This window comes from Hemiscyllium ocellatum, chromosome 34 (assembly GCF_020745735.1).
Source record: "Hemiscyllium ocellatum isolate sHemOce1 chromosome 34, sHemOce1.pat.X.cur, whole genome shotgun sequence".
Taxonomy (NCBI): Eukaryota; Metazoa; Chordata; class Chondrichthyes; order Orectolobiformes; family Hemiscylliidae; genus Hemiscyllium; species Hemiscyllium ocellatum.
The window spans coordinates 10769247-10784498 of record NC_083434.1 but is presented as its reverse complement, the minus strand read 5'-3'; the positions used below and the strand labels follow the sequence as shown (position 1 = coordinate 10784498).

At 38.1% G+C, this 15252-nt stretch overlaps 1 protein-coding gene across 4 annotated transcripts in view; it reads left to right on the top strand.

The window, feature by feature from the left end:
- Nucleotides 1-15252, top strand: part of kif13a (kinesin family member 13A) — a 332721-nt gene that overhangs the window by 300257 nt on the left and 17212 nt on the right. For 3 of the 4 annotated variants that reach the window (XM_060849815.1, XM_060849814.1, XM_060849813.1), the window contains 4 exons: nucleotides 6117-6167; nucleotides 8582-8693; nucleotides 9820-9965; nucleotides 11838-11957. In XM_060849815.1, the coding sequence (XP_060705798.1) occupies nucleotides 6117-6167; nucleotides 8582-8693; nucleotides 9820-9965; nucleotides 11838-11957 (429 nt within the window). The remainder of the gene's footprint in view (nucleotides 1-6116; nucleotides 6168-8581; nucleotides 8694-9819; nucleotides 9966-11837; nucleotides 11958-15252) is intronic. The other variant, XM_060849816.1, reaches the window with a different exon arrangement.

Here is a 15252-nt window from a genome sequence, read left to right as displayed (position 1 = left end):
CTTCCCTTAGATGGAAAATAACATACTACTGTCCTTTTTAAATTATGAGGGTGAAGCCAGCTAACTATCCACCATCTTGCCTAAGATTTTAAGAGCACTAGAGTCCATATTTATGAGTACAATGACCAAAATCTTGCAAATTTTTCAACAAAAATCTCTTGGCCATCCAACTAATTTAATATTGTTCATAAATCCATGTCTATGTAAATATAGCAGTAGAAAGTTTCATGCAATTTTAACTAAAAGACAGAAGTTTTGAACAGATTTGCAGATTCTGTGTATTGAATAGCTTAAGAAAGGATAGCAGGGCAAAGTTAAATCTTAATTCATTGACTTTTAATGAAACCAATTGTAGTGTTTTGCTAAGTGTTTGCAATTGCCTAATTCAGCAAAAACTGTTAACATAGCATGGAAACCCAAAAGGAAATCAAGTTAGACAGCCAAGGTAATACAATGAATGCTGTTGCTCATGTCTGTCCCTTAGAAAAAGAAGCTTGCTGAACCGATGAAGGCAAGCAGTCATTTAACTGAAGTCCACTGGAGGCCACCAATACTGAACCATCAATCCTTTTCTCCTGCCCATACCTGCCTTGTGCCCAGCTGTCAATCTGAATCATTACCATTGGTTCTGCATCATTCCAAGGCTACATCCCAGCAATTAGCGAAGGTACCTGAGTTCAGCGGAAGTCCAGACTGTGGAGTTGACATAGAAGACTGGATCACGGATATGCAGGAGCTACTGGTCATTCGTAAAATGCCTCCCACTCTCCAGTTTGATCTTTTGGTGCAACACCTTAAGGGAAGAGCAAAAATATTTGTCCTTAATTTGCCACTCAAGGACCAGTCTCCTGCAAGAGCTTTTGAGAAACTCAGAGCAGAGTATGGGAGCTGCCAACTCTCACCAGAACCTGCAAATAGTTTCTTTCAAAACTTTCAGCAATCAAATGAAGCCAAACCCAGTTATGCTGTGGGGGCAGTGTTCAGGACTTTTAAAGCTAGGGCGAGTAAACGGAGTTCTTCTACACACAAGGATTTTAAAATGCGGCCAGAATTCATGAATGTTGTACTTGACCAAGATATTCATCAGAAGCCTCCATCCGTGAATCCAAAGTCGGTAACATTCAAGGGACGGCAAACTAAGGTGAAACAAGTCCCGTGTGAAAATGAGATGTCCTCCAGACAGTACAGAAAGTCGGTCAAAGTTCATGACCAATCTCAGCCTGCCTCTGTGCAAAACCGTAATGAAAGCCTTGGAGATCCTTCACGACTAGTTGGCATGCAGCCAAGCTCCCCACCAGATTCTGCACTGCTGGAGTTGACGACATTAGTGAAGCAACTTGCTTTGCACCAGAAGGATCAAATGGAGAGACTGCAAAGAATGGAGCAATTCCACTTTCGGATGAGCCCTGGAGGCAATTCAACCGTAGCTAAAGCTTATAGCAGTGACATGAATCTCAAAGAAAGAGTGGACAGCAAAAGTACCGGATCACTGAAGACTGAAGGGGTCTGTATATGTCACTTTTGTGGACAGGAAGGACATACAGTTAAAGCGTGCAAGTCAAAAAGACAACCTTTTCTAACAGACAAGCCAGAAGCACACTTTTCCAGCTTCTACCATTTAGAAAAATAAGACTTAGAATCTAGGGGGAAGTGATGTGTAGCATTTTTGTTTAAGAAGAAAATTACCAAATACAAAGGAAATATGGAGAGTCTTCACAGAAAATATTTCAAAACTAAGAGCTAACCTGCCTTACTACCCTCATAAATTTCAAGTTTTAGGCAGCACTGGCAATGAGGGACATATTTCAGCTGTTAGTGTAAGGTACACAGATCAGGTAGGCTCTGAATTTTAATGATAGCTTGCGAACAGTTTGTAGAGACAGCTGAAACAAATACACCCCTTAGTAATAAAGGAAGCCTAGGTGTCACGTTACCTCATGTCCTGATGAACTAATTTTTTAATTATATAGATATCTTTATGTGACTCGGTATAGAAAAGGAGGAATCATTTTCCTAAATTTATAGATTTATACAGTGGTGATAAGGCCCTTCAGCCCAAAATGTCTGCACCAACATAACTACCACCAAAGGTGCATTAATTCCAATTTCATGCACTTGACCCATATCCTTGAATGTTATAAAACTTGAAGTGCTCATCAAACATTAAAATAAAGGTTGTGAGATCTCTAGCCTCCATTACCTTCTTAAACAGTGCATTCCAGATTCCCACCACCTGCGAACTGAAAAGATCTTTCCCCAAATCTCCTCTGAAGCTCCTGTCTTTTCCCTTAAATCTGTGCCCTTTGTGATTGATCCCCTCAATCAAGGGGAACAGCTGCTTTCACTTCACCTTGTCCATACCTCTCATGATCTTATACACTTCAATCATGTCACTCTCTCCCCCCCACCAAACCAGTCTTCTCTCCTGGAAAGATAACAATCCAAGCCGATCTAGTCTCTCCTTATAGGACAATTTCTCCATCCTAGGTAGCATCCTAGATCCTTGCTGTTGTACTCTACGCCATGACTGATGAAAGCAAATGTCCCATATGCTGCTTTAACTATCCTATTCATGTGCTGTGCCAACTTCAGGAGATCTGTGAATAATTAACTCAATATCCCTCTGTTCCTCTAAACTACCCAGTGCCCTACCCATTTATTAAATACATCCTGATCATGTTTCTTCTTTCACTTATTGGAGTGAAATACCATCTGCCACTGGTCTATCTGACCAACCCTTCTATGTCTTCCTGGAGCCTACAACCACCTTCCTCACTATTAAACACTCTACCACTTTTGATGTTGACTGCAAACTTGCTCAAAACTCCCCCCACATTTTCATCAATGTGATCCTGGGTCCCTGTACTGATCCTTGTGGTACACTGCTGGATACCAATCTTCAGTCACTTGAACTACCCCTATCCTTTGTGTCCTATTACTATGCTAGTTTCTGATCCATCATGCCAAGTTTCCCTCAATCCCACGTGCTTTAATCTTCTCAAATCAGTCTCCTACATGGGACCTGGTCAAAAGCTTCACTAAAAGTAATATAAATTACATCAGCTGGAATTCCCTCATCCACACACTTAAATCCCATTTTCAAAATATTCTAACAAATTTATTAGGCATTGATATCCCTCTGACAAAGCCTTGCTGAATATCTCTAATTAACCCATGTCTTTCCAAGTGTATATTAATTTGATCCTTCAGACTTTCCTTCAGTAGTTTCCCTACCAGTGACCTCACATGTCTGTAATTTCCTGGTTAGTCTCTGCATCCCCTCTTTAAAAAGTGGAACCACATTCTCTATCCTCCAGTCCTCTAGCAACTCCCCCCACCCCCAGAGCACCTGCAATTTCCTACCGGGAAGCATATCATCTGGGCCAGGTGATTTCTCCATTTTTAAGCCCATCATAGACTCCAATACCTCCCCGTTTCCAGTGTCAAACTGCATAAGTTCCTCACAGTCCCTTTTCCTGAATTCCGTACCTATGTTTTCCTTTCTCAGCGTGAAGACTGAAGAGAAGTATTCATTTAACACCCCTCCAATATCTTGCGGCTTCACACACAGGTTGCTCCTTTGGTTCTGAATGGGCTGTACTCTCTTCCTGGTTTACCTCTTCCCTTTAATGTATTTATGCAATATCTTGTGATTCTTCCTAATCATGTTTGCAAGTTATTTCTCTTGTCACTTTCTTGCTCTTGGATTGCTTTCTTAAGTTCTCTCCTGTTCTTCCTGTGTTCCTCCTGGGCCATAGCTGAATTGCTCCCTTTGAATTTGCTAAAAGCCCTACTCCTCTTCTCTTTCCAGTCCTGGATTGTCCTAGACATCCAGGATTCTCTGAATCTTTTGCTTTTACATTTCCTTAAAGGGAACGTATTGGATCTATACTCTGAGTTCCTTTTTGAATGCCCTCCATTGCGCTGCTGTAGACTTAATCGCAAGGAGCTGTTATCAGCCAAATATGGTCAGATCCTGCTTTAGTTTAATAAAATCTGCATTGCCCCAATCCAAAGCTATCTCTTGCAGGCCATCGTTTTTCTTGTCAGAACAAATTTGAACCAAACCATGATGTGATCGCTATGACTAAAACGTTCCCGTATGTTCACCCAATGCCTTGACTAATATCAAAAGGATAATAAAAATTTCCTTCTGTCAGAAAAATGCTACTTGAAAAAATGGGCAGTATGTTTTAAATCTGTGATTAAGAACAACGAGCGATGTGCAATATATGTTCTCCTTGCCAGTGGCACCTATATCTTTTGGATAATTAGTACATACTTTTTAGTGAGTTTTGTTTTGAGAAGCTTTGTAGCTTGGGTTGAGGTTTTGGATGTAGGTTTGCTTGCTGAGTTCAGGTCTGAAAATGAACCTTCCAACTCAGCAAGCAAACCTACATCCAGAACATACATTTTTATCTTCACTTTAAATAAAATCAGGTTGGAGATCAACAGTAAGTAACTAAATAAATACAGTAGTTAGAATTAGTAGCTTAGGCACACTCACTTGACAATGAAAGGAAGCCCTTTCTATGTTTCAAGCTCTGAGCAATTTAATCAAGAAGTTGAGTAAATCCACAGAAGTAAAAAGCCTTGATTTTCTCTAAACATTGATTAGTTCAATTTATTACTCAATCAACCTTCTATTTAAAAATAGTTCAACCATGCATTTTTTTAGAAATAACAAATGTTAAATTTGTGAATTTATAATATTTAATAACAGAACCAACAAATTTCACATATAATTACATTTAACAGGAGTGGTATAATCTGTGGCTGTAATGCTGATGTTGAACCTTCCTGGGTGAGAGTAAAGAATGTACAATTAGCTTTAAGTGTAGCCATGTCACCAATCTACATTCATATCCATAATGACACAAGGATGATAAAGATTCCTTGCAAGTTTACCAGATTAATCTTTATCAGAATAAGTGAAGGACAGAATGTGTTTATACCGGAAGGCCAATTGAAATTATCCATATTGTCACCGTAACAACTTCATTTAACAGCAGAATGTTTCAAAGTCACCTATCACCTGTTAGGGAAAAGCTCTCCCTCCTCTCCAACCAATTCATCCCCCACACAAAATACCTTCAATGACCAAGATTCAGCTGAACACTTTCAGACCTTGATGAAAGCTCTTACTGAGGGATCTGAAGAAACTGAAATCAGTCAGCTGGGAGTAAGGCACGACTGGCTTTGCAAACCATGGTCTGGAGTTGTTGTTGTGAAAGGTATGAAAGATAATACCTGACATCAGCATGCATGCATGTGCACTTCAGAAGGCTGAAGTTAGCAGCAGACAGCTGGGCAATTGAATTTTTCTAACAGTTTGAGCTAACGCCTTTTAAATTGTTTCCTAAATGTGGCTTTCTTGACTTGGTGGCTGACAGTATTTGCAGTAGGCCTGTTCGTATTTCGGCCACTGGACTTCGCAATGATTTGGGTATCATTGAACAAGTGTAGGCATTATAAATTGTGATCTTTCAGAAAATATCTAAGAAGTGAGGGACAAGACGGTAGTGGAAACAGGTGTCCTGTTCCTATATTTTATAGTTGTCTCCTACTGTTTGCTGCAATACTGCATGCCTGCAATTCTATTTCATTACCCACTTTCTGTTGAAGGAAACAGCATGTTCTCTTGTTTTTTTTTACAGAAATTAATATTGTATTAACTTGGTGTTTTTAAGATCTTTAACAGTGAACTGCAGATATGAGTGATGTGCTGATGCAAGATGCCCCATATTAGACATTTCTGAATGTTATCATTTTGTGCTTTTTTGAAGACTTCCTGTATAAAAGATGCAAAATGGTTTTAATGCACTCATTTTTATATTGCTTAAATATTGCAAGAGACATAGTGTGCCTACTGCTTCTGGGTGGTATTTTGCTGAGAAAAAAATGAATTTTATTAGAAATCACATCTTTCAGAGTATTTATAATAGTAAATATCAAGAAGTATGAAATATAATAAGCCTGAAGTTTGCAACCATGCTTTAAATGTGCTGCTTGAGTTTCACAATCTTCGATCAAAGCAGGAACAGCAGGCATTGTGGGGCAAGGAGTGATTATTCAAAAATCTCTCATCTATGTTTTGTTATATCTGATTTCTACAGGTTTCCAGTAGTCGATCAGAACTTTCTGGATATGAAGAGGATGAGTACAGGGTATGCTACAAGGAGTTCTCAAACTAAAATAATACATTTATGCGAGAGCTGTAGGGAAATCACAACAAAGAACCTGAAATCTGTGATATAACAGGTGGATAGCCTCAGAATAACTTGTAAAATTATCAGAGAATCTGATTTTCTGTTCCATTTTTTAATGAATGGAAAAGTGAATGTGGTAGCCCTATTATTTCCCAACCCTTAAATTGTGGCATAAGGTCTGGAATTTAGTGCTGTGATTAGTAAGCAATCTAATTTTGAACTAGAGCACTCAACCTGAACTAAAACAGCATTCAATATCTGCCTGTCACATATCTGCTGAAGGCAACCAAGGACTATTTCAAGGATAAACTAGGGAGGCCAGATAAGTTCAGAAAGGTACATGCTTATACCTTTCCATAGGTGAAGTGACTTAAAGTTAAAGTTGCAACAACCCATCTCTAGTTAAGGGACCAGCCAGAATTAAGAACTTTGCCAGTCTTTTGGTTCAGGAGTCATTAGCGTCCTAGCATTGGAGCAGTGAACAAAGTTGAACACAAGCCAAGTCATCGAGTGTATTTAAAACAGAGATAGGAAGGTTCTTGATTAGTAAGGGAGTCAAGGATTATGAGGAGCAGACAGGAGAATGGTGTTGAGAAACCTATCAGACATGATCAAATGGTCGAACAGACTCAATTGGCTAAATGGCCTAATTCTGCTACACCTTATTGTCTAATGGGTCAGCAGTATTAAGGCTGCGACTGGAAATAGATGATACATCCTCCAAAATCAAGACCACAGAAATTAAGGAGCAGCAGCCTGCAAAGGAACACAGAGTTACAGGTATCAGGGGAGAAGGACAAATAATGAGAAAGAGACACTGCTCTGAATGTAGGAGCTTTGGGAAAAGCGAAGAAAATGTAGAGGTAATTGATAACTGTTGTACATTGCTGCTGCAACTCTTTCAGCAGAGAGTCACAGATGTGTATGCTCTTGTCAATGCAAACTTCTGTGGCATTTCTCAGATTGCTGTGCACCAATACATCACCCAGATGACAGATACGTGCATCCAATTCACAACTGATGAGGTTTTGCAGGCTGAGGTGAGTGGGACCATTCCTGAATTGGTCAGGTGGTGCCCTCCAGTACCCTCCTGCAAGGATCTCTGATATTGTTGTGATCTGCTACACTGTCTGCAATAGAGTGGCTCAGAGAGGCCTGATCTTGAAACAGTGGAGCCCTGAGTATTGTAGTTTATGCAGGGAGGAGCAGGAGACTAGAGTTGCTTTTTGGACAAATAACAGCCTCAGTGATAGCTGCCTCCATTCTAATTAAAGGTGGTGGGACAGAAAACTGTCTCTGTCAGATAAGGGCTCTCACCCACTAAAATCTGAACTTAAGTCATTTTGGATTTCTGACATATATGATCAAACTCCCCTGTTTCACCTCTGTAATAAAAATCTATCCCATTAACTCAGTTCCTCTATCACCAGCTGCTGCCTAGCCTGCTGAGTATTTTTAGCATTTTCTGTATTATTTCAGATTGTCAACATCAGTGGTGTTTTTTTTTCTTTTGCAGTTGCATTATTGTATTTTAAATAAAAGGACAGTAAAGTTAAAATTGATATAGGCGAAGTCCATTATAACAGTGCATGATACCATACAGATACGGCTGAAGTGCATTCCAGAGTACTTAAGGACGTGGTCCTGGAAGTAGTATATGTATTGGGGATCATCTTTCAAGTTTCTATAGACTTTTGGAACAATTCCTATGAATTGGAGGTAACTAATATAAGCCCTGTATATTTTAAAAAAAGAGGTTGACAGAAAACAAATTATAGACTAGTTCACCTGACATCAGTAGGACTGGAAAATGCTAGAGTTAATTATACATGATGCAACAGTCAAACACTTGGAAAGCAGTGACACAATCAGAAAGTCAGCATGAGTTCATGCAAAAGGAAATGATACTTGATAAATTGACTGTAATTTCTCGAGGAAGTAGTTCATAGAGTTGATACGGGAGAGCCAGCTGAAGTGGTTTCTTAAAGCTTTTGATAAGGCCTCAAGTGAGAGATTAGTATGTAAAATCTTAAGCACTTGACACTGGGCGTAGTGTACTGACATGGATAGAAAACTAGTTGGCAGGCAGGAAATAGAGTGGCAGCCAGTGACTAGTGGATACTGCAGGATTAATGTTTGGACCCCAGCAATTCATAATATATATTAATAATTTAGGTAAGGGAACTAAAGGGAATTCTCTGCCACAGAAAGTTGTTGAGGTCAAAATATTAATTGTGTTCATTAAAGGAGCATCTTTGATTTTAATAGTGGTGCATCTTTTTTTCTAGCCATTCTACACAACTAAACATAATTGATTAATTGTTCCTGTAAATGCAATAAACCATTTATTTTTTTCTTGATGATACTGCTAGGGTCGTTCAGAAAGTCATCATGATATTTCTGACTGCTTGTTCAACACTCAAGAACATTCCTGGTACAACACCCTACCTAAAGACTCCCCACGCAGAATGAAAGACCCAGGAGGTATATCTAGTTTTTAACAAAATAAAGTCAAGTAATTATACATGTATAAGACAAATGTATGCCCTATTTAATAGGTTAGGTCATGGTCAAGTTTTAATATATAGATATGTTACAAATATATATTAATTTTGTTTTAAATTTCTACCATGTCAGGCTTCCTGGAATACTTCCGATCTGTGCTTCAAATATTTCACTTTTGTCACTCTATTCCCTAATCCCCTCACTTCCTTTCCTCTCATTCATTCCTCTTTTGCCAAAAAAAATTAAAAGAAACTCTGAATATCAATAGAGGCGAAGCTGTCTGACCTGGTAGAAGTGATGGAGGCGAAGGGTGGAAAAACTTGATGGCCTATTGAAGTAATATATTTATACACCAACAAGGTGATCATGTTTAAATCTAAAAATAGTTTGTTTTCTCAAAAGAAAATTACTAATTATAATTGCAGTTGACAGGAGTATGAAATCTCAATAAGTGCAGAAGAAGAATGTTCAGACATTGGTGAATGCATTGGCTTTATTTGGCTTAGTGCCATTTTCCAGCCTTTCCCTGAATATCTTTTCTATGAAATGATCATCCAGTGCCATGTCAAATGCCTCAATTGAACCTGGCTCCACCACTTTTCCAGATGCCATGTTTCAGATATGAATTACTTGCTGTGTCAAAAAGTATTTTCTCAGAGCACATGTATAGTTCTTTCTCAGCTTATATCCATGTCCTTGGAGTCTTTAACCTTTTAGACATGAGAACAGTGTCTCCCAATTTATTCTGTCTCACCCCCTTGTGATTTTGAAAACTTCCAACTTCTCCAGTCTGTCTTCTTTGTTGAAGTTTCTTATAGCTGGAATCATTCTCATAAACCTTTTCTACACTCTCTCTAATACTTTCACATCCTTCCTAAAGTAGGATGCTTAGAACTGTACACCGTGTTCTAACTGAGGTCTATTTAATGTCTTATTCAGATTTAACACAACCTCCTTGCTCCTGTATTCTACATCCCTATTGATAAAACCAAAGATGCTGTATGCTTTGAGTATGCACTTGATCTGTGCTGCCATATTTAGTGATTTATGTCCGTATGTACCCAATTCCATGGTGTTTTGTTCCTTTTGTTTCCTTCACTCATAGGTGCTCCACCAGACAGTCCTCATTCATTGAGTCCACTAAAAGCATTCTCTCCTCAGCCACCTAAGTTCCTGAAATCACTTATGCCTGTAAGAGAGGAACGAAAAGGCAAGCAACCTCTGGAAACCAAACCTCTCCTTGCGCATGAGGTAATAGTTAAAGCTATAAGCAAAATTGCACATCCTTTTAATATAGTGGAACTCAATTGTTGGAATTTCTAAATAGAGCTTAATACAATCAGGAATGTGGTTGATAGAGCTTAAGCCTTATTATGCGAGCCTCTGAAATGAAGAACAATTTTCTGGGTGTTGGTCATTCTACAATAAGCTTGCTATGATGAGGACATTATTTTTGTTAATAAATATTAATCTGTTTCCATGAAATTTGCAAAAGATGACTCTTTTTAAGTCATTTTGTTTCACTTTCTCCTGCTACGTTTTTGTTGAATACTTTATTTCAGTAGAATGACTATACTTGTAGCTTTGACCACCACAACGTGTATATAAGTGTGTTAGCTTGGAAACTAGAACTTCGGGCTGTAGGAATTGGGAAATTTATCATTTGATAAAGAATGTTCTAACAATTCAATAATCAGATATCCACTTTTGTTACGACTATCATTAATACTTTTCCCAAGATACATTCTTAGGAAGAAGTAAAGTGTCTGGGAGCAATGGAAAATATGTCTGTTCAGAATCCAAACCAGAATGTTAAAAAAAAAAGCCTTGATAAATTCCACATTCCTCTTTATTACCAAAACAAAATCACACATTCTTATGATTTACCTCCATTCTCTCATTTAAATGGTTGGGACAAATGAGTGTTGCGTTGAACAATATAAAAGCTCAAAGGGTAGTTAGATCCTCTCAAACTGGTCTTGTGTCTTCAAATGTGTTGCTGTTTTTTGCTCAATGTTATGCACCTCTCAGATTCTTAACATTAAAACAGCTCTCCTGGTGCATGATGGCACTGTGCATTTCTTCAATTGTATTGGATTGCCAACGCATCTAGCTTACTGCTAGCTGCCTTTAGAGTCTGTAAGTAAAATTGTAGCGCATGCATAACAAATTTCATTACATCTGGTCAGTGGAAATGTTTCTGGGAGAATCTGCCATTCAGTTCAAATTGATACCAAACCATAAAATGAAGAGTGAGGAGTACTGTGATGAAAGGTAGTTAAGTCTCCCTGATTATTTTGCTGTTTTTCTGATTTTTAAACTTAATACCATGCATCCACAGCATCCTTGCCAATTAGAAGGAACCAAATGGACCTCCACAGATGTTGTTTATTTGTTAATATAGCAAAAATCACAATCAAGTGAAGGGATTATTCCATCATGAGACATGACAACTAGCTTAAGATAAATAACACTTTCAGAAGCCCAAGTTTTACTGCTAATTGAGATATAACTCTTTGTAATAACAGTGCTTTGTGACTTTGTTCCAGTAAATGATTATTGTTGTAGCTGCTGAATAAAATATAGTTTTACATTGAACATAGATGCTGTCATGATGTGATAAGAATGCAGATGACTGAATTAAGTAATCTGTTTTGGAACTAATTAGGTTAAGTCTGAACATTCATTCACTTTCAATTGGGAGCTGTGTTTGCAGCAATAATACATTAAATAGCATGTTCCTATAGCTTTAATTGGTTAATGTGAATAAAGTAATTGTGCCTTTAAGCAGCATGGAGAATGAAAATATATTGTATTTATATTGTATGCAGAGTACCACACCAAACCTATTACAGATGGCTGATAAGTGATGACACTTGAGTTTGGTTCATTTTATTTCTTAGAGGCCATTAGTTAAATAATTTTAACTCAACCACTTACATATGATGAAGGTGCATTTTTTTGTGCATGAATTGAATGTTTGTAAACCACCACAGCTTCTGTACTGCTTTGATGTTGAAGCTATAGTCTTGTTCTGTGATTGACTAACTGCATGTTTGTAGTCTTGTTTAATGTGTCATTAGCAGTGTGACATTTTTCCATTGTGTGTCTCGACCATTACAGAGCATGTCTCCCCCTCACGATAAAAGCATGCTGGTACATAGCAGTAGCAGTGTTGTGTCCGCAGGAACCAGTGTCATCCCCATATCAGTTGAAAATGGTAACGAGAATGAGGACACATTTGTAAGTTTTCCTTTTATTAAAGTCCTAATACTTGGTGATGGGATTAGGGTCCTTTTACTTGGATTATGGCTGAAGCATTTATGAATGCAGCTATAATGTTCTCTCTGCTCTGCAGGCAAGCTATTTGTTTTCTTCTAATATGTACTTATAAAAATATTGCAATAAGTGAATTGCAAAACTGTTGAGCATATAAATTATTTGAAACACAAGGGTATCCTGCATTTTGTAAACATGATTTGACTTCTCTCGTTTCTTTCTTGTCTCATTTTATCTGAACATAATTAGGGGCTAAATACCCTATTTTGAGTCATCTATTATTTTTAAATTAGATGCATTATTTATAAATGGAGGAAATGAGCATATTATCATTGTTAATATGTTTGAAATTAGCTGCTAATAGAGAAATGCAATTAAATGCGATTGAAAAGTTACTATTCAAAAATATTAATTTAAAAATATCCTTTTCAGAACAGAGAAGGTCACTAAAAAAAAGAGAATAATAAGGAAAATATGGTAGTTTCATGCCTCATATTAGACTTTAATTTCACTTCATAAACCATACTGGACTATAGGCCCTAGCTGTACAATGCACCTCCCCTTTCAGCTCTGAAACGAATGTTTCCTTACCTTTATGGTGGTGAGAGGGCATGTTAGCTTTGGTCGTTTTCCTGAGCACGTTTTTTTCTTGAAGGCTTTCAGGAAGCATTGGTGTAGTGGGCAGTTTTGTACAAGAAATGCCTAGTTTCTAAAACCTACTTGGAGGTACTTGTGTAAATAGTTGACTCAGTTTGCCTGTTGTGTTCTGCTGCAGGCTAAGTCAAACTCTATTATCTATATAATCTATAGTCATCACAAGACAATGCATGAGAGAAACCATTTTGTCCATCTTAAGAGTGCATCCAAAAATATTGAGTTGCCTAACTATACTAAACAGTTGTTTCTATAATAATTCAGGTTGTCACCACCAGTATTGAATGTAGAAGTCCATGGCACACATTGTTTACTCTTTGGGGAAAAAAAGAATTATATATCAGTTCATAGTTTGTCTTTCATTAGTTTGAACCTATGACCCCTATATTATGCTCCAACAATTTAATTTAAGGAATTATTACACTTACCTTTTCTGTTCATGATATGCCTGTATTTTTTTTTTGTAGATATTTTTATTGAAATTTAACATTTTTGCAAATTTACAAAAATAAACAAAACTCTCAAATACAAACATTGATGTACAATTAAATCATATATACAATAGACATAATTTAACAAAGAAAAGAGAAAGAAAGAAAACAAAAAAAGAAAAAAAAGAAACGAAAAAAGAAAGGAAAAAAAAACTCAACTTTCTACTAATCTAACCTATAACTAACCAGAGTGTATACCTAAGTCTCTTACATGCTCGGAATGTATAAGCATCAAATATAATAAAACCCGTATTCGCGTAGGATTCCTCTCCCAAGGGGCCCCGGAGCAGCCCGGTCTGAATTCTTCACTAAATAAAAGCCCTTGTTAGGATAGCCGAAATATCTGCATTTATATAATTCAAAAAGGGCTGCCATATTTTATAAAATAATTCAGTCTTTCGGTGCACCATATTTGTGAGGAAGTCAAGGGGGATATATTCCATAATTAATCTGTGCCAATTTGAAAATCCAGGGGGGCCCTCAGCCACCCAGTTCACCAAAATATTTTTCCTTGCACAGAAAGAGAGAATAGAAAATAGTCTCTTCCCATGCATATCCAGAGATGAGAGGTTCGAAAAGCCCAAAAGGAGAGATACAGGGTCCACCCTAATTTCCGTTCCTAAAATTTCTGTCAGGGTATTTGCCACTTTAGTCCAGTATCTGTGGATTTTCTGACAAGTCCACAAACAATGTACAAGAGTACCCACCTCTATTTTGCATTTAGGACACATTGGAGATGCTCCTGCCTTAAATTTTGCCAGTCGAGCCGGAGCTATATGGGCCCTATGAAGTCTCTTTAGTTGGATAGCCTGAGTTCTGTTACAGATAGCAATTCTTCTAGCATTTTCCCAAATGTCATTCCACATATCCTCAGAGATTTCTAGCCCCAAGTCCTGCTCCCATGTTTTAAGCAGGTCATCCATGTCTCCTGAGACTCCATCATGTAGCAAATGGTATATAGTACTAACGGAGGATGCCCCCGCTGGTCGTAAGACATTACGTTCTCTGTCTGATTTATAAAGACTATCTATTAATGTAGTCTTCCTCTGTATATAATCTCGAACTTGGAAGTATCGAAAGAGATCCCCATTAGGTATTCCGAATTTCAGACGCAGCTGCTCAAAGGACATCAGGATCCCATCTTTAAATAGGTCCCCTAAGCATGAGATGCCCCTGGATCTCCAGAGTTTAAAGGTGGCATCTGTAATCCCCGGTTGGAATCCCCATGCGCCTACTATTGGTGCATGGGGGGATGTTTTATGTGAGTTACCCTCATTTTGCCGCATTATATTCCAGGCCTTAATTGTGTTTAATATTATGGGATTTTTACAGTGGTCTGTAATGATTTTCCTCTTATCTGAAAATAAAAGGTTAATAAGTGGGTATTTTACTTGGGAGGCTTCGATATCCAGCCAAATTGATTGTGGATCAGATGAAATCCAATCAGCTATGTAACTTAGTAGGGAGCTTAACTGATATTTCCTAAAGTCTGGGAAGTCCAGTCCTCCCCTTGCCTGTGGAAGCTGTAGCTTCTTCAGCTTAATAAGGGGCCGTCTATGGTTCCAAATAAAGGAGCCCAACCAGCCATATAATTTACGTAGGGCTAGCCTTGGCAGCATCAGCGGGAGCATTCTCATAGGATATAAGAGACGGGGCAGAACATTCATTTTAATTAATGCTATTCTCCCTAGCCAGGAAATCGGAAGGTCTCTCCATCGCTGGAGGTCCTGCCTTATCCTTTCCATTAATTGTACAAAATTAGCCCTATACAGCTGATCAAATACTGGCGTGATAAAAATACCTAAATATAAGAAGCCCTCCAGGGACCAACGGAAGGGAAAAGGGGATCCGTCCATTAAGTGGGGTATCATAGCCAGACCACCCATTGGCATGGCTTCCGATTTTGAAAAATTAATTTTATAGCCTGAGAATGCACTAAATGTATTAATAACTTGAATTAGACGAGGCACTGACATTAAAGGATTACTGAGGAATAAGAGAACGTCATCTGCATAGAGGGTAATTTTGTGTTTACCTGTACCAATCCTCGGGGCCGTTATATTAGGATCAGTCCGGATGGCTTCTGCTAATGGTTCGATTATCAGTGTAAACAA